Below are 23,994 nucleotides of genomic sequence, written 5' to 3'. Positions count from 1 at the left end.
GAGTATGTATTATTTTTTTTTGTCTTTATATTTTTGGATTTTAGGTTAAGGGTCGGTCTCAATAATAAGCTGTGGCATCAAATTCCTCTATTTCTACACGTTTGAGGATGACATTAAAGAATTAGAGTAACATATAAGTATTGGTACTTCACTAAAAAGAAATGCATGTATTGGTACCTCTCTGTCTTTTTGCTTACTTGTCCCGTTTAGGGCACTTGGATTTCATCTTTTGCTAAAAAAAGATAGAGACAGAGAGAACGCAATCAAGAGGAAGAAAAAAGTATGCGCGTTTTGATAAAAATCACGAGGAATTTTTTTTAAAAAAAAAAATTGAAAGGTACAACACAAGACTAAATAAATACGCAAGGTAATGATGGATAAATTTGGCCTTAAATCATTTATTAGTAATCTAATTAGATTGGACTAAAGGTTCCTTTTTATGTTGTTAAAACAGGAAACACCATGCAATTTAGACTTGAGTAACACAGGTGTGCTTCAATGCTTTTTCTTTTTGCAGGCCAGATCGTATATGTATATGCCAAATTACTGTTTTCGTATATTGCAAAGGCCTCTTTCTTATGTTCATTAAACTTTTTCTTATGTTTTTTGGCAGCATGATGCACATTCACCTGAAAATGACTGAAAGCCATAAAAAAAAAAGCATTGAAGAGAGCATGTAGAAATGTTTTTTTGATAGCTGGTGCTAAAAAATAGCAACCCAGATAGAATAAAAACCAAAACAAAGTACAGACGAGATCAGCAACAAGCAGCTAGATCAGACAGCAAACAACATCAAAGGTATACTAACCATCTAGAAACTACTCCAGGAGCAAAAACTAAAGATGATAAAATAATGGACATGAAGACTTGAAGATGGAGAGCTAATGATAAAATAATTCAATTACATGAAAATGTCTCCCATCCAAATTTTCATACTTCTAATTATTGAACAATAGTTGTTTTTTTTAAAAAAAAAATTAAGTAAAAGTTGCATAAAGAGACATCTTATGCCAAGTAAAAGTTGCATAAAAGTTGCGTAAAAGTTGCATATATAACCATTAGAATTGCCTTGTTTTGTCAAGGAAAACAATATTTGTGATGTCAAATGCTAAGAGAATTATATCATTTCTTAATTTAGACGAACAAATACATGGCCTTAGTCATCATGTTATTAATATAGCCACATTTGTATGCCCTGGCTTGGATTCCTGCTGTACAGTAAATAATTAAAAATAAACTAATAAAACCATATAACAGATTCCTATAACTTCACAAATAAAGCATGTCTAAATAATACAAAATTTGCATTCATGCTATCAGAATTATAAAAACCACAATCAACAACAATGTTAATATATTATAAAATAAACTAAAATGGTATGGTGCTACGCCCTTAATTTACAAGCATATTCGATGTTTGTAGAATTATCAGTACATAAATAAGTCCTAAATCGATCATTTCCTAGTTTACCACAGAACATTTAAAGATCACGAATATTAACTATTTTATGGTCCAATCTGTAATACAATAGGAAGATAGAAAAAACTACACCAGGTAAAAAATCCTCCACCCAATCCGTATCGAAAGAGGATAAACATGCAAGTGACGTTTTAACAAAGGTAATGAAGCAAAAATGTTATCAAATAAAATGAGCAGAAAGAGTAAAAAACAATACATAATGTCAGGTACAAGCATCCCATGTATCACAATGCCAAGCACAACCAACTCACACATACCTAAACATCACACATCACACATCATACAATGCTATCATTTTATTAGCAAGCAAAAATGGCATATTCAATAGCCACAAAACAACGACCATCCTCCTTATTGAAATTATGAGTAAATGAGTACCTACACAAATGCACCAAGTGTTCAAAGAAAAAATGATGACAAGTTTCAGTAAGTACCTCATCAATCTTATCAGTGCCAGTCCCCAACTGTCCAAACTCATTACCCCTAAAATCATATGCACAGCCATCATCAGACACAGAGAGTGTGCCATAATCCCCCATCTATCTTTTCCACTGAAACAGTCGATAAAGAACTCAAATATGCTTAGATTATTATCTCCGTACCACCTTGTCCCACCGAAGTAGAGATGCCAGTCATAGAATAAGTAACTAAAGAAATTTAATCATGCTAGTAAAATAAATTTGAAGTCAAGTATAGGTATTTAGTGCCCAAATGCTCATGTCTCCATAAATAATGTATGATCATGGAAGTAACTAAATAGACTCTAACTCATTTTACTTGAATCGTATTTTCAAAGCCATAGATTTTATTTGAGGAAAAAAGAAAAAATATTATTCATCCAATGCAAGCAATAAAATCAGTACAATTCTCTGATTATAACAAATGAAATTTACATGTCCATACACACCCCAGCCAAAACTGAGAAATGCTTAGCATTTGCAAAATTGCAAATTAAAGCACCTGAACAAAAAAGCATCCAATAAAACAGATCGCCATCACTGCCTAGTTTTACTGACAATTTTCACTCAAAGCTAGCTATGAGCAAAATAAGATGCTGGAGATGATAAATAAGCTTATATTAGATTCCACACAAATGATTCAACGTTCCGTTACTTCCATATTAGTTTCATTTCCAAATTAGATGTACTTGCATGTTACTCGGCATAAAAAACACTACCATCCAATGAGTAAAATTAACCAATGGTACCCCCAACTGAAATAGAAGGACCATTAATTAGAGATCATTACTGCAATCCAGGATAAAAAATACAAACACATGAATTAACAAACTCATACCCTGAAACCCAAAATAAAAATCATACGGGAAAATAGAAAACCTAAAATGAAAATTAGGAACCAGATTGGCAGATACCCAATATTTTGTTGTGAAAGAAGGGCACACCTAAAAATTACTCCCTTCAAAAATCATTGAAAAAAAAACAATAACAAGACTCTAGTACTAACCCAACATAACAACAGTTCCGAAGAACAAACTCATCCGTTCAAATGATGGCCTTGTTTAGAAGGAGCAGCGTGAGAGATCATGGCAGTACGTCAAATACGGGCAAAGGGCATCTGCCTGTTCATATTTCTAACTACTAAGGAAGAAAGAGAGATAGGATGATTTAAAAATAACAAATTATTTTTCATTTTTCTCTTTTAACTAATCATTACTAATGTGTGTGAGGGTGCACATGAAGTAAGCATTAGAATCTAACAAACCGTTTGCTAATTCATATGGTATTGAAAAAGTAACCTCACTACTCTAACTGACCCCTAAAATTTTAATAAAAATAAACTTCATAACCAAATTAATTGAGCTTAAGAAAAAGTAAATATTTTATAAATCTAAGTCATACTTTAGCTTTACAAGATGCTTTATTATGACCCCGACCTCCACATTGACTGCATTTACGTTCCAACATCAAATGCTCTCCTTGGGGCCGTTTACATTTTTTCTTTGGTCTTCCTTTTTTTTTCTTGGGACTACCAACAAAAGCTTTCTCAACAGGTACTTTAACATGCATATCCTTAATAGACTCAGGGACATTCCAATCAACCTCATCACCACATGGGTATATATCTTCCGCATATGAGTTCCTCAATGCATCTATTGTGTAAAATTTAGAACACAATAAATACATGTTGACATTCTGTTTTAGGGCTGCAGCTAATGCATGTACACAAGGAACTCCAATAATTTGAAATTTCCCACATGAACATTCTTTTGTCAACAGGTTAACCTCACCATCACCGTCACCATCCAACACATGAAACTCATACTCACTAAGTGCATCTACAACCAAATACTTCGCCCTTTCAGCTAGTTTGTGTATATCTTGCTCCAATGTAGGTGCCAATTGACTAGTGTTCTTCATGGCTGTTTCTCGTTGATCAGAAAACCAATTTTGGAGTGTGAATCGAATATATTCCACAAACGTCGTGATTGGCCAAGTCATTGCATCCCCCGTTTTATTGTTAAAGCTTTCAGCATAATTACTAGTCATTACACTGTACCTACTCCTAGGAAAGTAAGCTCGAGACCATCTCTCAAAACCAATACCTTCTAAATAGGATGCAATGGCAGGATCTTTGACTTTTATTTTCTCAAAATAGTGATGAAACTCAGCTTTATAAAAAGCATAAGCTGCCAAATACATTTCTTGGTGACAATGATCAGTTTTGAATTCAGAAGTCACATTCATACTCATATAGTAGTAGCAGACTCCGTGATGGGCATTTGGGAATACATGCTCCAAAGCATGTGTAATGCTAGCATGTCTGTATGATACAAATACTAAATTCTCAACCTCGCCAATTGCTTCCTTAAGCTTTCTCATGAAATATGTCCAAGAGTCGTGATTTTCATTATCGATGATTGCAAATGCAATTGGATACAAGTTATTGTTTGCATCCAATGCTACAGCACATAACATATGACCACCATATTTTGTCTTCAAAGAAATGCCATCTAGACATAGAACGGGACGACATGAACTGAAACCTCGTCGACAAGCTCCAAGGGAAAGAAAACAATACTTGAATACACCTTCTTCTATCACAAAATCATGTATGGTACCTGGATTCTTTTGTTGTAACATGTACAAAAAAGCAGGTAGTTTGGCATATGACGTTTCAGGTGTCCCTCTCACATACATAAGAGCTTTTTCTCGGCATCTCCAAGCCTTCTCGTAACTTATCTTGATCCCATATTTCTGTTTGATGTCATTCATTATATTGACTGGCGAATAGTTAGACCCGTCGATCACATATTTCTTCTTGATGACATGACCTATAACCCATGGAGCAGCTTGACGATTGTCTTTATGTCGAAATTCAAGTGAACATGTGTGTTCATTTAAAAATACGACTATCTCGAACATGGCAGAACTAACCAGCTTCTTACCTCGCAATCGCCAACGACAATTGGAATCTTTGCAAGTAATGTACCAGACATCGGTACCAGACTTCTTCACTACAAACTCAAAATTCTTCTTCATTGCATACAAATGGGCTTTGGTCTTCAATTCCAGCTTATTCTCAAATATCTGTCCCAATTTTAATGCTCCATAACTCGCGGAGGATGATGTATTTATCCCATTCAAGTTTGCGATATCTTCTGCTGTAAAGGCTCTCCATCTGTTATCATCATCATTTGCTTCAAGAGCATTGACACGACTACTTTGTGAACCACCAATTTTGCTCTTTTTCAATTGTTTTTGTTTTTCCGTCTGTGGTTCTGGTTCTTCACACTCTTCCTCTACTTGTTGAGCATGTACAATATTTAACTTCTCCCTTGACACGTTCTGAAAGTTATCATCCGAACTTGCTTCCTCAAAATATGCATTTAAATCAGCAACATGATCATCATTCACAAATGGCTCATCATCAACAAAAGGCTCTTGGGTTGGACCTGTTTCTGGAACAAATGAGTGAACTTGACTTCGATCTTCCATAATATTACTAGGGGTATGACCAACAGAAATGTTTTTCCTTATAGGAGTAACACATAGCGGAGTGCGATGTTGGATGGAGATGGAGTTCTCATTAATGAAAATTGATACGTCAGCATCATTGGCAACAACAATGGGAGGTAGAGGTTGTCCACCACATGGATAAACGACTTCCAATTTGAAGTCAAACAAAGCTCTATCCACCTTAAGTATTTCAAACAACTTGTCCAACAATTGTGAGTAGCTTACACTCATTGACAAAGAAACTACTCTAGAAGAACCCCCTTCATAAATCCATTTAACTCCTCCTTGTTGCCACACACCATCATATATAATGAATACATTAAGACTTGAATCTGCGAATTAAAAAATTAAACATCAAACTATTATAAATACCATCAAAATTCATCAAATAAATACTCGATTTATAAATACTCAAAGTCAATGGTTTTCATTAAAAAAAATTAAACTCAGCTTGATGGATAAATGAACACTTTTGAAATTTAATATGGAGAATTCAACACAAAAAACATCAAAATTCATATATCCATTGAATTTCATTGACAACAAGCGAGCACAATTCGATGGTATCCAATGCCATTGAAATTTAAAGTGCAATTCAACACAATAACCATTGAATTCTAATATACATAGAAAACTATTGGATGTTGACAAATTTATAATAAAAAAGCATAAAATTTTATCAAGAAAAATTTACTCACAAACATACCCAAATTTCCTACTTCAATTTAATTAAAAACAAAAATCAACACAAAACTACTCTATTTATATTCATTTATGCTTTAAAGTTATATCCATAACTACATGCTCTTTCATCAATCTTCTTGCATGATTGTGCACACAAAAGATCTAAATTCAAGAAAGAAAATTTAACAATTTACACATGAATAATATGTAAATATAGATTTGATCATAAATTGGTAGTTGTTTATGATTTCTTAGCATATGTCAAGTTCTATATCATATGTGACATCAATCACATTTAGAGTAATATGACACATAAGAGTAGAGCATACAAACGAGAAAAATAGTGTTTTACATTTTTCTTACTAGTCAAACAAGTGAAAACAAGAAGGGGAGAAAAGGAATGCACAACAAGTTTGAAATTCAAAATGCAATTCAATCTTCACCACATAGATATCAAATCAAAAGCTTTATGCAATCAATCAGCTGAGAATCCTTTTACATTTATGTATCAAAATAAATTAGGACGGACAACTTTATTCTTTGGTCTTAATTTGAGCATAACCAGCAACCTAAACCGAAGCACAACAACATAAAACCATCAAAATATCTTTATTTTTAGGTGACAACCACACCAAAAAATAAATACATAAATAAATAAGAGTGCTTCGGCAATGCCTTTCATGAACCAATGGGTTTTGTTCCTTTAAATCCAAGTTAAAAAAAAAAGTAAAGTCATCTGCAATACTACAAATAAACAACTTTATCATGAAGCCAAATAATTATGTCTGTCAGTAGAAGTTTGCTCTCATCAATAGGTAACACTGGAACCTAATGCCTCTACAAAAGTATCTTATTAAAGAACTACATTTATAATTAAAAAATTGTAAGTCTTTACTTTGCTGCCAATGTCTTGTCTCTCATTGTGTATTATTCCCTAAATAAAAAGTTACCCAACAAAACAAGTGAAACAAAATGGAGATAACACTGTCCCTTGTTCAAGAAATCCTGGTGTACTAGGTCATATTCTCTTGTAAATATAAATGAATGCACAAAAGTAGTATACAATCTATACAAACACAAACGAAACAAAATAGCAAAATCCCAATTTTCAAAAGATCAAACCCACAAAACTAAAAAGCAATAAAACTAAGGAGAAAAATACACCCACAAACTCAAACACAAAAACATTTATAGCCAACAACACAACCTACAAAAACATGAGCAAGAAATTTCAAATTAAAGACTATAATAGTCCAATAGTACAAGAAAACTCCACCTTAGGTTTCGCGTCCCATTTAAAATCAAATTTTCAATCCCAATAGTAAAGAAAAGAAGAGAAGAAATGTAATAAAGAAAGAGAAAAGAAAAACCTCACAATCAAGTCAAAATGTATTTCATTTATAATAAATGAAATTGTATTTTTCTAATATAACTATTTTCTCTTAAATCCCATTTCTCTTCTAGACAAAAATTAACTTGAAACAACATGTGTCATGATAGCTTGGTGGAAGCACATTTAAACAAGCATGGTGGAGGCAGTAAAAGGATATCTCCTAGTAATATATCAAGTACTTAATTTTAAACCTTGTTGGCTGACTATATTCTTTTTGGAAAACAAAATACTCAGGCCATGATAACCGGGTACTTCCCACATATAAGCAATCTTAGCATGCTGAAAGCTCAAACAAGGAAATTTAAAACTGGTTCTTACCTTTAGGCTTGCTTACTCCCATGCTGTGCTCAAGTGCTACCTACACCAAGTGGCTGTAAATTCCCATAGAATGCCAAAAGGTTAAACAAAATTGAAAGTGGAAAGGTCCTAAAATTAAAATTAACAAATTATGCTTATCTAGAAGAATGCCATGAATATTAACGCTTAGATATATAAAAAGAGCTTTAATATGGCAAACAAAACATAGTTTTGCAAATAAATGTTGGAGCCTATTTGAAACATGTACCACGAAAAGAAAAAGAAAAAACTTTTAGAAATACTTATGAATAACTGAGCCTGCACTTTGGCTTGTTTTAATCATGGCTCATTTATCTAAATTTCTAAGCAGGAGTTTGATATAGCCCACTAGGTACCACATATCAATAGCAGAAAGATACAGAACAAACAATATAGAAACAGAGAGAATAGAGGTATATTAACGAATGAAAAGATAATATATTTTTATTAACTCATCATTAATTTTACATAAGAGATAAGACACAACTTTAACAAGAACTCAACCCCCCCCCCCCCCCCCCCCCAAAAAAAAAGAAAAAGCTTTACGACCACACAACACATCAAACTTAGTTGATTGTAATGGGAGGGCTTACTTTCTAGATTATATTATACCGGACAGTAAAATAGAATAAGGAAAATGAGGATAGTAAACGAAATCGTAAGAATAATAGGAGGAGTAACTTGAATTGAAATTCTATGCTGACAACATGATTAACAAAGTAGTGAAGGACAAAACTAATTCTTAAAATCTTATATTAGAATATATATATATATACAAAATACATGCAGATATATTTATATTGATATCTAAAAGAGCTACTCTCTTTCAAATCTCTTTAAAAATTTATGTTAGGCCCTATTAATTATTTATTTTTGAATAAGGACTCCTCTGCCAATATATATTAATAATAACGAAAGAATGACTGGTACAAGCTTTGAACATATCTATAGCAACATACTTTTAAATTGTTCGATATTATATATATATATATATATATATTACTGCTTAGACTCATGTGAATGAATATATATATATATATGGTTATCTACACATCATTTTCCTTGCTTTCACTAGAATAATTTCTCAAATAAAGCACTACACATCATAACAAAATTTAATCCATTTTCTCTCATAGTGTAATAAGAAATGCAGACGAGAACACATCAGATACCATACAACATAAACTATAAACTATCCTCCAGATATTATAAAATTTCAAAGAAATATATGTATTTACATATATATATAATATACATATAAATATATAACACTTCCAAGATAGTTTCCATAAAAATAGAAGCAAGAATTACCTAGGATGGCAAAGATATCAGAAGTGTAAACAATGAAAGGATCCCAAGCACAACGAAATACTTTCGTTATAGTCAACCTAAAAAAAAATGAGACATCGCATCAATAATCCATATATGTTAGTTAGGTCATGATAACATTTATAATACATGATAATGAAGGAGTTGGGATATAATAATATAAGAAATCCAAAACCAAGAATATAAGAAATTACAACAATTATAGAATCCACTAAAAATACTTATATATTTACTGCAGCATTTCATCAAACAGTTAGTAACCATAACCAAACAGGTACAGGAGAAACACTCAATCAGTTAGTAAGCAAATAGGAGAGAAACTAACCACGCTATGCTACTACCGTAGCAACAAAACAGCTGTGTACAAGGATAATGCACCATAAAAGCAAGTAATTAGCCCTCTATGATCTTTCTTCAATGTAAATATCAAAAGTAATGGTTTAAGGCACAAAGTTTGGTTTAATAAAATGAGACATGAAATAGTTACCAAGAACATAAATACATTAACAAATAGAAATTAAACTTTAGCGGGGGATATAGAACTTCATTCATATAAATGTGAGAGCCAAACATTAAAAATATGACATTTCACACCTAAACAAGAAACCAAGAACAAAATGAAGTAGAAATGAGAGACAACCTTCATTCGACGGAGAATAGAACGAAGAAAGAATCACGGAAGGGCTTTGAACGAATTTTTTGCGAAGTGGGCTCTGAACAGGCGAGGGGCCTTCATTGTAAGGAGAGAAATTTGGCACCGGAGATGGCTGCTCTGGACGGAGAAAGCATGGTCGCTGTGTATGGGTGATATCGACGACGAGAAATTCTGTTGGGGTGGGTGAGAGATTTGGGGGCGACTGAAACCCTTACGGGAAGTGTTATTTTTTATTTTATTTTTCTGAGAGCAGGGTGTTATTTTTCTATTTCTTTTAGCAGAAAACAAATAAATCTGCCCAGAATTTACTGTCCTGCAAATAATACTATTTAATGTATTAGGATTTTGTTTTTTTGACAAAATTTAATGTATTAGGATTTATTTTATTGTAGGGAATTCTATTTCTCTTTCATTTTCCATTTTGTTCTCTAACATATATAATTAAACATTGCTATACCCCTACAATAACGTGACAGACAAATATGCTAGCGGGAAGATAATTTGGGAGTCGCTTATAAGAAGACCGCATCATCATTGTGGCTAAGGTCCAAGGTTGTTGAAGTCCAATATGATACATGAGGCCGAGGCCAAGGCCACTTCACCATGATTGACAGAAATAGTGACATCCAAGAGATAAGACAGGCCTAGGAAAATCTCAACATCATCCTCTAACCGTCTGTCCCTGTGTATGGTCGCTGGTACATATTCCAGATATTGGTTGCCTATGAATGGTCACCTGACCCTATGTCTGATAGCTCGTCCGTGTGTATGATTGATGGGCACCAAGTCCATGTATTGGTCGCTAACATAAGGTCGCCAAAAATAGGTTGTGAAGTCCCAATTGCAATTTGCATTGCAATTTGCATCTTCATAAAGCTTGAGCGTCCATCCAAAGCTCAACTACAGTCTCTAGCCTCCTTAAGAGTACTATGGTCGATGGAGTCAAGGCCATAGTCGTTGGTCTCATCAAGCATCATGGTCGCTGGTCCTAGAAAGCAGGACGTCATTCATAACTCTCCACTGACCCTAAGCAAATGGCTAGTTCTAATGTTGGAGGGTGGTCACAAAAGGCATAGCCACAACTCAGCCAAGGTTGGCGACCCTGTCAATCTAGTCACACATTCGTATTCGTTGTCTTTGGGCCAAGCCCAATAGCTTAAGTCTGAAACCCAAGTGTAACCCAACTCTTTACTATAAATAAGAGGAGTAGGGTCTGCGAAAAGGAGGATGGCAACATAGCCAAATACTTTAAAGGCATCCCTTAATGCCAAATATTTTCTCTATACTCAAGAGGGCTAATATGCAACCACACATGTAATCAGAGGTTGCAAGCTCATACATCAATAAAAGTAACTAAGTGGACGTATGTTTCATTAATGGTCGAACCACTATAAATCTCTTTGCTATTTATTGTTTTATCTAGTAATTATCCATGTTAAGTATGTCTTAAACACTTGAGTCTACTTTAACTAAACTTGTCAATATTATTCTTTGGTTGTTTGATGAGGTTGCCCAAAAATCGAAGGAAAACCCAAACAATTTTTAAAAAAAAAGTTGAATATAAAGAAAACAAGAAACGAAGTAATTTTTTTTTGAATATATGACTTTAAAAAAAAAAATCATTTGAATATTATGAAATTATATTAGGGGTAATTGATGGAATAAATACCAATATTTTCACTTTGTTGTAGCCTAATTTTATTTTTTAGCAAAAATACTCAATATTACCAAAATAGTAATTTTGTTACTACTTCCTCTGTTTTTCTCTGTTAATTATTGACTCAGTAGACCCAAAATTGCTAATAAGGCTTAAAGACCTTGATTAGTGTGCCGGGAGGGCATAATTGATATTTATGTGAATAAATAATTAAATGCATGATTATGTGACATGCATGATTATATGAGTATATGAGTATGATTAGATGGATGTTTCTGAGTATTAAATATGCACGTGGGCATTGTTTTGTTCATAAGAGCATGTTTGTAATTATGGCCTGTTGAGGGCATAAATGTAATTATATGTGATAAATTGATGAGACCACATTATTATGTGGATATATTTGCAACATGTGGCTCGAGACGGTCCTAGTGAGCGGATTGACGAAATAGTCACGACGGGGACTTATACCTGGCTCGGTGGGAGCCTAGGGGTATTTTTGGGATTTAGAAATTATATTGGGGATTAATAGACATTGGGTGAGTAATTGGTGATTAATTGAACGACGGGATTTAATTGGTAAATGTTTACCGAGTTTTTCGGAAACCTTAATAATAGAAGATTAGAGAGCTTAGAAGAAAGGATTTGAGGAGTAAAGACAATGTTTTTACGTGGTTGGGGCGTTAATAAGCCTTAGTCCACAAGACAGTTATATTAGAGCTTAGAGAACCTTTGACAATGGAGTTTTTCTACAAGTTTGAGCAGAGTAACTGCTTAAAATTAAAATCCAAATCCCCTCCTCAGTGCACATCTATTCGTATTTATACGCACAAGAGTGCACTAGGCTTGGGCCGGGCTGACCCGGGCCCAACAAGGGCGTAAATACCATTAGCTTCTCTGATGGGAGCCCAATACAAAGGATTAAAATAAGAAGCGTACAATAAGCTAAGCCCATTGGGCAAACCAAATAATATCTTATTCTAAGGCATGAGAGAAACTGGAGTTTCAGTCTGGGTTATCTGGGCTACGAGGAAGATTTGGGGGACAAGATCGGTCAGAGTTGTGGTGGCGCAGTTCTGAACCAACGACGTGCAATCCCGAGGTAGCCTCTTCTGTAGGATTAAGCATGGGGACAACCCCCACGCTTCATGGGACGATGTCAGTATCTTGGGCACTTTACCTCGCCAACCTCAGACAACCGACCCGGGTTCGTTTACCCACGTCCCCCTCCGTTCACCAAGGTTCTGGACCATTTACCAAGGCCCCGGACCGTTTACCAGGATCCAGGTCTATCCACAGCGATCCTGGCTCCCATCTTGGTTTTGTGAGCCGCGACCTTATCTGCCGTGCCTTGGGACGTTGGGGGGAGCGGTCTCGGGACCATACCACCTACTCCCGGACGCTCTTTGGGCCCTTCTTGGGCTTTGGTTGCCAACATCCATTTTCCTCTCGCCAAATGGGTTTGACCTGGGCCTTAACACCAAATCAGGCGCCCCACGGGCTTAAAGTGTGGACCCGGACATCTGAGAAGAAACGGGGATAACAATTACCCTCCAAGCCTTCATCTGGGCTCGCACAGTGGAGGCTTGTCTCCCTCCCAGACCATCTCATCACTTCCCGGTTCGTTTCTAAGGCGACGGGCTCGCAGGTGAGGGGTACTGCATGCAGAACAATCATGGAATTAAACCCTGCTACGATTCCCCGAGTTGAATCCAAGGGGCCTAGACCGTTTACCAGGATCCGGGTTTGTTTACCAGAGCCCTAGTTCATTACGAAGGGTGCACGTGTCCCCTTGCCACTGGCGCATTGATGGCACTAGGTCTTGAGAGGTTAGCAAACACCCTACTGGTTACTGCGCTAGGGGCTAGCGTGTTGGCTCGGTCTACAAAGCGTCCCATCCGCACGAGTGTTCCCATTATTACCTTTGCGGCAAGGTGGACCGTTGGATCGGGGTGGCGTAGATCATACCTCGGGGGTACCGTGATCCAGTACTCGAGTAGATCCATTAATGTCCCTACACGATCCAAGACCGTCCGATCGGGGGGATCGCGCCTAACCGTTAGATCACAACAGCCTTCTGGCTTTTATAAATAGCCTCAGGTTTTCATTTGAAATCTTTACATTCTCATAAAAGAAAAACACTTAAAGGATATTTTATGACCGAGCTTGCCAACGATATTATTCATCGTCTTCTTTGTCTTCGCCGTCGCCTGTTCCCTACGCACCTGGTATCCACACCTTCACCTGAGCAGACGACATCAGCCTGCCCTATAGACGAGCTTTTGGGCCGCCTTCACCTATTCCAAGCCGTGATTCTACCGTCGCTATCGCCGGAAACCCACCATTCGTCACGACCAGCCTTTTACAGTAAGTTTTCCTGACTTTTGCTTTTAGTTTCCTGCGCTTGCCATATCGTCACATTTTTCTGTTTAGGCTGTTAAATCTTGCCTGCGTTTACATTGGTTTTGGGTGCCCTAGAGTAGCTCAGGAAAAGAAAACTAGTCCGAACTGTCCCGGATCCCCTCGGGCTCGGGTGGTTCCCGGACGAGTTGCCATAGGCTGGCTTAGGAGAACAGCCAGATCCTTTCCTTTTCTTTTTTGTTCCCGATCAAGGTTCCGCGACTTCTTAGTGATCCCGGACCTGATCCGGAGGGGACTCCTCCAAGTAGTTCGTAGGAGAGCCCCTGTACCTTAACCGACCTTCTTGGGTTTTGGTGCTGACTGCTTGGTTGTTTGTGTTTGTTCTGTTTTTCTCCCAGATCATTATTCATGACCTCGAGCGTTACCCTTCACTCGGAAGAACAAGTTAACGCGGCCCCTATCACTCTGTCCGGGTCCAAGACTCCCAGAGGCAACAGGTGGGAGATGGACGTGGTGCAGAACCTGTTCCGAAACTACCGGATGTTGTATGCCCTGGAGAAGCATTTGGGCATGAGTCGACTCCCGGACTATTCTATAACCACCTGGCCAGAAGAGAGGAGAAGGCTCACACCGGCGTGGGCAAGTTCGGGGCCTGGAGTGTAGGCCACATTAGTGCGGGAGCAACTATCCCGCTCCACGACTACTTCGTGCAATTCCTCAAATTTGTGGGGATTGTGCCATTCCAACTCCTGCCTCAAGCATACTGGTTGCTCGCGGGATGGCGTGTCTTTTGCATCACGAAGCAGATCCCGGATCCGACCCCGACAGAGGTGCTGTATTTCTACAAGTTGGAGTCGCAGGTCAACGTCAAAGACAACACCCTGGACGACTTCTATAGGCTAAAACTGCGGGGCAACTACGCCGCTCTTATCAGCACCTGGAAGCATCCCCCGGACGTCAGACATTACTGGTTCATGACGTCCGTGTTTCTTATAGAAAAGAACCCCATGCTGATGCTGGACTTCCAGTGAGTGGGTAAGTGGTTTCCCATTCCCTAGTTTCCTTTTTTGTCTTCGCTTTTTATTCCTCATTCCCAACTCATTGCCTTGGGTGGCAGGACCTTATGCCCAGACTCCCCTCACCCAGTTCATCCTGGACAAGAAGAAATTCTACTCCGAGCTAAGCGCGGAGGATTTGGACATGGGGGGGCTACGTCAACACCGACAACCTCCGAGTGGTCGGGATGCTAGCGGCCAACCAAACGATCAAGGCCCCAAGCCTCTGGGGGATACAATGTGAGAAAGACTCCGCATTGAGGGAGGCGCTGGCCCTTGAGCATATCAGGGTAGTAGAGGACGGCTAAAAAAGTGCGGCTTTATCAGCAAATCTAAGTTCCCGATCTGGGTCGCCAATCCTGTATTGGTCCCGAAGCCCAACGAGAAGTGGTGGACCTGCATCGACTTCTCCGATCTGAACAAAGCTTTCCCCAAAGACTGTTTTCCCTTGCCAAGGATCGACCAATTGGTAGACGCCATGGTGGGGCACGAGCTCATGTCCTTTATTGATGCGTACTCGGGCTATAATAAAATCGCCATGAATCCAGCGGACCAAGAGCACACTAGCTTCATGACCCCAACTAACGTCTATTGTTATAAGGTCATGTCGTTCGGGCTGAAGAACGCCGGTGCTACATACCAGAGATTGGTGAACAGGATAATTGCCAACCAGATCGGGAAGAACATGGAAGTGTACGTTGACGACATGCTGGTCAAGTCGAAAACTGCCGATAACCATGTTTTTGACCTGGAGGAATGCTTCAAGATACTAAGAGAATACGGCATGAGGCTTAACCCGCAGAAGTGCACTTTCGGGGTCGCATCTGGAAAATTCCTAGGTTTCATTGTTAACACTAGAGGAATCGAGGCGAACCCCGATAAGATCAGTTCGCTGCTCGAGCTGCCCTCACCTCGGTCGCGAAAGGACGTTCAAGGCCTGACAGGAAGGGTGGCAGCCCTTAGTCGGTTTATTTCTAAATCCACCGACAAGTGCATGCCATTCTACAACCTGCTCCGGGGGAATAAGAAGTTCGAGTGGACAGAGGAGTGAGAACGTGCCTTTCTCGACCTGAAAGCGCATCTAGCCAAGCCGCCCGTATTGTCCAAACCAACGGCAGGAGAGCCTCTTTTCCTTTACCTAGCTGTCACAAAAGATGCAGCTAGTGTCGTATTGGTCCGAGAAGAAGACCGGGTTCAAAGACTAGTCTATTACATAAGCAAGAGGCTTCTCGGAGCTGAGTCCCGATATCCGTTGATGGAAAAGATGGCATTCTGTCTCATCACGGCCTCCCGAAAGCTCAGGCTGTATTTCCAATTCCACTCAATACACTTCATAACCGATCAACCTTTAAGGCAGGTTTTGCAAAAACCTGAAGCATCGGGACGTCTGTTGAAGTGGGTTATTGAGCTCAGCCAGTTCGAGATTTTATACACTCCGCGAACTGCAATAAAAAGCCAGGCCCTGGCCGATTTTGTGGCAGAATGCACAGGATTCTGAGAAGATCTTGTGGAAGATTCACCCTAGGTCACCTCGGCCCAGGCGTCATGGAAGATCTTCGTAGATGGCTCATCTAATGAGAACGACTCCGGGGCTGGAATCATTTTGATATCCCCAGAAGGACATAGATTCCACTCGGCGCTGAGATTCAGATTCAAGGCATCCAACAACGAGGCCGAATACGAAGCTTTACTGGCCGGGCTAAGGGTGGCCCAAGAGCTGAAGGCCAGCTTCGTTCAGTGCTTCAACGATTCCCAGCTCATGGTAAACCAGGTGCTAGGTGAGTATCAAGCATGGGGAATCAAGATGGCTGCTTACCTGGCCAAGGTCAAAGTCGAGCTGTCGGCATTCGAACGGGTCTCAGTCGAGCAGATACCTCGGGAGCAGAATGCCAACGCAAACGCCCTCGCCAAGCTCGCTACCTCCAGGGAGACGGAGACTTTGGGGTTAGTACTGGTAGAGTTCTTGGAAAAACCAAGCATAGAAGTCGGGGCGGAGGTCGAGATGATCGACGCTAGACCGACCTGGATGACCCCCATCCTCGAATATCTCACCGAAGGAAAGTTATCGGAAGAGCATAATGACGCAAGGCGGGTACTTTACCAAGCTCCAAGATATACGGTGGTAGATGGTCTATTATACCGGCGTGGGCACTCCTTACCTCTCCTATGATGTGTTATGCCAGGCGAAGCAAAGACCATTTTGCAAGAAGTGCACGAGGGTTTTTGCGGGGACCACACTGGGGGGCAAAGCTTGGCCCTGAAGATCTTAAGGCAAGGATATTACTGGCCCACTCTATCAAAGGACTCGATCTCTTACCTCAAGAAATGTGACAAGTGCCAGGGATTCGCCACAGTTGCTTGAGCTCCCCTAGTCAAGCTAAAGATGATCTCGTCCCCGTGGCCATTCGCGGTCTGGGAAATCAACTTGGTTGGCACCCTCCCTACTGGAAAGAGAGGGGTCCGTTACACAGTGGTAGCTATCGACTACTTCACCAAGTAGGTTGAGGCAGAACCCTTGGCAACAATCACTTCCAAGAGAGTCCTCGACTTCGTGGTCAAGAGCATTATCTGCCGGTTCGGGCTGCCAAAGAAAATCGTATCAGACAATGGGACGCAGTTCGACAGCGACCTCTTCACCGAATTCTGTGAAAGGTACGACATTGTGAAAAGCTTCTCCTCCGTGGCCTATCCCCAGGAAAATGGGCAGGTCGAGGCCGTCAATAAGACACTAAAGGCGAGCCTTAAGAAGAGACTGGACGAAGCCAAGGGAGTCTGGCCAGAACAGCTCCCCCAGGTACTGTGGGCATACCGAACCTCGCATCAAACTCCTACGGGTCATACTCCTTTCTCCCTAGCTTTTGGGAGTGAGGTAGTTCTTCCTGTCGAGATAAAGGTATCTTCGCATAGAGTCCAGGCGTATGACCAGGACCGCAATCACGAACTGCTTTGTGCATCCCTCGACCTGATTGATGAAAGGCGAGAAGATTCGCAGCTCCAGCTCACACATTACCAGGAAAAAATCACTCGTTATTTCAACTCAAAGGTCAAAAAACGCGCCTTTAGCATTGGCGACCTGGTCCTCAGGAGAGTCTTTTGAGCCAGTAAGGACCCCAAAGACGGAGTATTGGGACCAAACTGGGAAGGGCCATACCAAGTAATCGAGGTCATAAAGGAAGGAACCTACAAGTTAGCTCGGCTTAATGGAGAAGCAGTCCCACGAACTTGGAATGCCATCCATTTGAAGAGATATTATCAGTAATACCCTTGTAAGGCTTACTCAGAAAGGCCATTTTTTGTTTATTAAGCAATGAGAATTAAATCTTTTTTTTTCTTCATTATTGTGTATATTTGCGAATGTAATCTCAAGTAACCACGAAAGACCCTTTCCTAATTACTTGGGGGGCATATGGTGCCTGGATACAACCAGGTCGCCCTAAAAGACTTAGAAGTTGATTCAAATCGATTGATCGATGTTTTTCTTAAAAAACACGAGATATTAATAAAGGATTAACGCGAACTAAGTCGTATCCTGGATATAACCAGGTCATTCTAAAAAACTTGGAAGTTAATTCAAATCGATTGATCGTTGTTTTTCTTAAAAAGAACGAGATATGGATAAAAATTAACGCCAACTAAGTTTTCAAATTAACGTCCTGGATGTAACCAGGTCCTAAAACTTAGAAGTTAATTCAAATCGATTGATCGTTGTTTTTCTTAAAAAGCACGAGATATGGATAAAAATTAACGCCAACTAAGTTTTCAAATTAACGTCCTGGATGTAACCAGGTCCTAAAACTTAGAAGCTAATTCAAATCGATAGATCGTTGTTTTTCTTAAAAAGCACGATATATTGATAAAAATTAACGCCAACTAAGTTTTCAAATTAACGTCCTGGATGTAACCAGGTCCTAAAACTTAGAAGTTAATTCAAATTGATTGGTCATTGTTTTTCTTAAAAAGCACGAGATATTAATAAAAAATTAACGCGAACTAAGTTTTTAAAATCAATGTCTAGGATGCAACCAGGGCTTGTCTTAGAAGTTGGTTCAAAATTGATTAATATGTTTTTTCCTAGAAAAGCATAAAATGTCAATCATAGTACCAACAAAAACTAAGACTATTACCAAAATTCATAGAGGCAAAAGGATGTAAATCAATTAAAAACAAAAATTTGATGAAGCCAATTGTCTCGAGGTTAGAAAACCTCATACAAAGTTATAAAAAAAAAATGTTGTTCGAATGGTGAAAAGAAAAGAAGTCCTAGGCCCTGCCAGGCTGCTCCGATGAGGTCACCACCTCGCCCTCCTGCTCGGCGGCTGCGGAGGTCTCCCCAGTCTCGGAGGGTGCCTCTTACTGAAGGCGATCTTTGAACTTCTCTAGGAAGTTGTCCCATGCATCCGCCCCCAGAAAGGAGAAGTCACCATCTAGGTTATAGACCCAGCAATGGTACAGCATAGCCTCCATGGAGGAGCTAGAGGCTGCCCTCTCCGTCGCCAAGGCGGCCTTGGCCTCAGCCTTCGCGGCGTCCAGTACGGCCTGAGCGGCCTTGGCCTCCTCAAGCTCAGTCCTCGCAGCGGCTAGGGCGGCCTTGGTGGCCTCTGCCTTCTACAACTTAGGTCGAGATGCGTCCAGCTCAGCTTGCGCAGTCACCAGTGCATCCTTGGCATCCTGTTCCTGCTTTTGGGCAGTCTTAAGGGTGGCCAAAGCAGTCTGGTGCTTGCCCCTCATATCCTCGAGCCCTAGATTGGGATATGCTCCGGTGGAGAGCCAAGGCACCCTGTAAGACCAAAAGGTGATAAGGCTACTGCCTTAGATGAAAAAATAAACATGTGATGCATAATGAGCAAGGGATACAAATGGCAAGGCCAACTTACCGTGAGAGCCATCCCCAGCGAAAACTCCATCACGTTCTCCGAGCTCCTTGTCTCGATCGCCCGCAGGTCCCTCTCGGCGGCATTGTAGTAATGGTCCACGGTGTAGCTCGCCGTCTCGTAGACCGTCCCCCGAAAGACGTCGGGATCTTCTCCAGAGCCTGGGGGTTCACCGGGACGCACACCTTGGGGGTTGTGGTTGACAAGGTCCCGGGGGGCACCTCCGTTTCCCGAGCAGGGGCGGGAGCTCGTGGGGGAGGCAGAGGCATCTTCATTGTAGGAGGGGGTGGAGGCACTTTCTCCTGAGCTGCCGGAGCTTGGTTTTCCCCCTTCGCTAGGGACTTGGAGGTACTCCCGATGGCCTTCTTCGCCAGCCGGAGCTTTTTCACCATGGGCCTGGAGGCCCCAGAAGAAGGGTTCCCTCCAGGGAACATAGCTCGCAGATCGTTCCTCTCGGGCTGAGACATCTCCTCTGATAAAGCAAAGGCAAAGTATTAATATACAAGTAGAAATATTTATGCAAGACAACAAAAGTTAAAGGGAAAACAGATCTCAAGTATATATTGAAAAGGATCCTACCCTCCTGTAGAGTCCAAGAACTTTACTTAGCTAATTAGATAGTAGTATTATAGTATGTATAGTATTATCTTTGTAACTGTGGATTTTTGGTTCAGACCGGGAATTATTTGGACACTCATAGTAGTACTTATAGATTTTCTAAGTTTAACCTATAGTTTAAGAATATTAATGTTAACCTAAGGTTTGATTATATGACTGATATTAAGGATAATATTTATTATACTATAAGGTTTAGATAAGGACCAATAGGATTTTAAGCACATGTTATGAATGGGTGATTAAGGATTAAGTATTTTGAGGATTTAATTTAATAAGGGTAAAAGTTTGAATGCTATAAGGTCAGTCAGCAGCTTTGAATACGTTGAGGGCTTAGTCAAGGCTGTTTACTCCATTCAAACTTAGCTATGTAATTTCGTGTTTAAATAATCAGTGTGTGTCGATATATCGCAGCTATAGGGGGCGATATATCGCAGCACGTAGATACGGAAAACACGAGATGATGCACGACAGCCTCGGACATACTGGCCCAGGCGATATATCGCCTACAGGGGGCGAAATATCGCCTCCTTCAGTGTATTTTGAAATGTTTTGAATTCTTTTTCCATTCAGCCATTCAACCTCTTGATAAGTCCAACATCTTTTTGAACGAGTCTTCAGCCTCTGCTGAACGATTATTCAAATATTTTTCACCTAAAAAGCTATTATTTTTATTCAAGTAAAATCAAGATCCTTTCATTCCTAAACTCTATAAATAGGACCTAGTGCCCAACCATTATTCATCTTTTGCTCTAAGTTCAGAGGCTGCAAGTGCTAAGTGAGTGTGAGAGTATAAACACCTGGGTTTGGGAATCATAAGCTTGATCATCAGAAGCTTATCAAACACTTTGGGAAGTAAGGTTTTATAGTATTTCGGTTTGAGTGTAGATTGGTCTTACAAGTCTTCAAGGTAACCCAAAACTCTAGTTCAATTATGTATTTGTTCTTTTAAGTTCTCATAGTCTTCTACTCAGCCTCTAACCTTAATCTTTATTTTGGTTAGGAAATCTAAGTTCTTGAGCACATAAGTTTTGGTAAGTATGTTTCTCAATGGTTTAGTCTTCCCATTCCTTTTCATCTTTTTTTCTTCATTAGACTCACTCTTTTTCATAATGATTATTAGGAGTGTTCCAAAGTCCCAACACTGTTCACATATCCTGGTAACTTTGGTAAGGAAAATAGGATATAATCTATATGTTATATGCTTATGTTTTCTTATGTTCTATGCTATGAAATATGTTATAAAATATGTTATGAAATGTGTATGTTTGTAGGCTTGGGCATATGACCCATATGACTAGCAAGACCCCAAATAGATTATGGGCATATGACCTACTTAGCTAGTAGGACCCCACTAATCTCATGGGCATATGACTTGTTTAGTCTATGGGACCCCAAGTAATAATGGCCATTATAGTATGTGTATAAGTGTTATGTTATGAAATTTATGTACATGATGTATGTGTTAGATTTTCCTTGCTGGGCATTAGGCTCATTCCTTTTTGTTTTATGTGCAGGAAAATAGCTTTAGAGGCGGTAAGATTCGTGGATGCTTGGAGATTGTGTATCGGTGATGAACGGATTCAAGGAGTCGAGAGTTCGATTTCGAGGATGTAGTCGTTTATTTATGGTCTTTATACGTATTTTCCGCACTTACTATGTAATCCCTTTATTTTTTAAATCATGTTATGTTTTGTTTTTTTCAAACAATGGGATCCCATATCCTTCTTGGTATTTATGTAAGTAACTCTTATTTCTATAAGTTTTTTAATAAAATTATGGTATTTTCGCAAATGTAAGTTTTAGTAAGAATTTGTATGTATAGTTTCGTTAATGGTCCAAGAGTCTAGAATAGTTGGGTCATTACACCTCCGAGCTAGAGGAGGAATCTATGGGCATGACCACCGGCCCCGGAGCTGCAGCGGGGGAATCTAGGATAACGACTTCGCGGGCTGGAAGAGGCTCTGGGTCCGAATCTGGCTCAGGACTAGACTCTTCTACATATTGCCTAAGACCCAGAGCTACTATACCCTCTCGAAGGGAGGGCCACGACTGAAGGTTGGTCCCGTACTCCTAAAAAAAGACCGACCTAAAGGCTAGGGTATTATCTACGATTACAGTACCCCTAGGGTGGCTCATGTCATGTCCCAGCACGAGCTGGTCAACGCATTGGAGCAAGGTTACGTCACAGTCTGGGTCACTTCGATGGCGATGAACGGGCTGGTTGGGATTGAACCTAGCTAACCGAAGGTCTGCAGTGGCCCTATCTAAGTCCCTAAACATATAAGGATTACCTTTCCTAGAGGGACCGGCTGCTGCTTCGGACCGGGCCCTCTCCACGTCTGTTTCTTGGGCGACCTCCAGCGCCCGCTTCCGCCTCACTAGGGGCACCTCGTCCTCCTCATCCTCTTCTTCTCCCACGGCCTCCTCCTCGGGGATGGGCGCCATCTCGCGGGCTGGAGGGAGGCCCCGCGGTCTCCTCAAGGCCAAAGTCTGGCCTGGGGAGATTAGCTTGCACGCCAGCATCGTCTCGTCTGACACGAGCTGGCGATAGTCCTTTTCGCTGGGGGGCAGCCCCGCCAGTGTCTTGTATTGACCACCGAGGGTCATAGACTTGGCCGTCCTCGCGAAAATGGCTGCATGATTGTTTCTAAGTCAGGAACTAATAAAGGAAGCTAATCAATAGTCTACTTACGAGCTAAGAGTAAAGGGTACTTACGAGGGCGGTTGAAATAATGATATTCGCAATTGCGAAACCCCTTGGACATGAAGAACTGGTCTTTAAAGTCGTTGGGGTGGCTGTGCAGCTCGATGACCACAGCCATGTTTGGAAAACGGGTCAGATAGTAGAACCTGTCGCCTCGCCCCCTCTGCTCCGGGCAGGCCTTGAGGCAGAAAAAGTAAAGGATATCTGTCGGTGTGGGGACCTCCCATTCCTGCTTCAGGAATAAGTATCTCAACCCCGCTAACAAAAGATATGAGTTAGGGGGGAGCTGGAAAGGAGCCAGCTTCACGTAATTAAGAAAATCCATGAAGTACTGGTGTAGCGGAAGGAAGGCCCCAGCCTTGAAGTGCTCGTCGCTCCAGGCCGCATATTCCTCATCGAGCGGCGCGCAGCTCCGCTCGCCTTCTAGGGGAGGTTAGGCGTTTAGGGCGCCCCTCCCAATCTCAATATTGTGGGAAAGGAATATCTTATTCACTTTCCCCTGGTTGGTGATCTTCGAGACGATCCTCTCGGCCTCGAAGAAAGCGTCGGGCCCCACCTCGAGCTCCTGCTCCACGGCCGGACCGAAAACGGGGATTGGAGAGTCCATGACCACCTCCTTTCCTTTGGCTTGCTAAGAAGACGAGCTGCCAACAGTCTTCTTAGAGGCGTTCTTCTTTGGTCCCATCTGGTCGCCTAGCGAACAAAAGAAGAAAATTTAGAAAAGGCGACCTAAGCATAGGAAAGAATCTAACGCGAAGTGTTTCCTTTACACGGGCTGAGGTAATCTCAGCCCATGGAGAGTGAGACCACGTGGTTCTATGAGCACGCGTCTGTGCTCCCAACGGATCCCCGATTACTCGGAATCCGTGTGTCA

The 23,994-nt window shown here is 40.4% G+C and overlaps 1 protein-coding gene across 5 annotated transcripts; it reads right to left on the bottom strand.

Annotated features, from left to right (window-relative positions):
• Positions 1-529: 529 nt before the first annotated feature.
• LOC133817606 (uncharacterized) lies at positions 530-10,386 on the bottom strand. 5 transcript variants are annotated; one of them, XR_009885610.1, is made up of 6 exons: positions 9,840-10,386; positions 9,182-9,258; positions 7,853-7,905; positions 3,340-5,789; positions 1,915-2,031; positions 530-639 (listed from the first exon to the last, which is right to left on the bottom strand). XR_009885610.1 is itself a non-coding variant. In XM_062250174.1 (5 exons), the coding sequence occupies exons 3-5, from the start codon at positions 7,872-7,874 to the stop codon at positions 2,020-2,022; spliced, it is 2,484 nt and encodes an 827-aa protein (XP_062106158.1). In that variant the 5' UTR covers positions 7,875-7,905; positions 9,182-9,258; positions 9,840-10,386; the 3' UTR covers positions 676-2,019. The 5 variants fall into 5 exon arrangements, 1 of the variants encoding a protein (XP_062106158.1); XR_009885611.1 differs by lacking the exon at positions 530-639 and adding an exon at positions 676-1,211; XR_009885609.1 differs by lacking the exon at positions 530-639 and adding an exon at positions 676-1,208.
• Between the last annotated feature and the right edge of the window lie 13,608 nt (positions 10,387-23,994).

Source organism: Humulus lupulus, chromosome 2, assembly GCF_963169125.1.
Source record: "Humulus lupulus chromosome 2, drHumLupu1.1, whole genome shotgun sequence".
Lineage (NCBI taxonomy): Eukaryota > Viridiplantae > Streptophyta > Magnoliopsida > Rosales > Cannabaceae > Humulus > Humulus lupulus.
The sequence above is the reverse complement of the archived record's forward strand: the minus strand, read 5'-3'. Positions and strand labels throughout refer to the sequence as shown.

What these genes read in the sequence shown, in the direction of transcription:
- LOC133817606 (XM_062250174.1), bottom strand. Translation starts at nt 7,874, where the DNA reads ATGGGAGTAAGCAAGCCTAAAG. An exon ending in GGGAGTAAGCAAGCCTAAAG is followed by an intron (nt 5,790 to 7,852) that starts GTAAGAACCAGT and finishes TTTAATTCGCAG; the next exon opens with ATTCAAGTCTTAATGTATTC.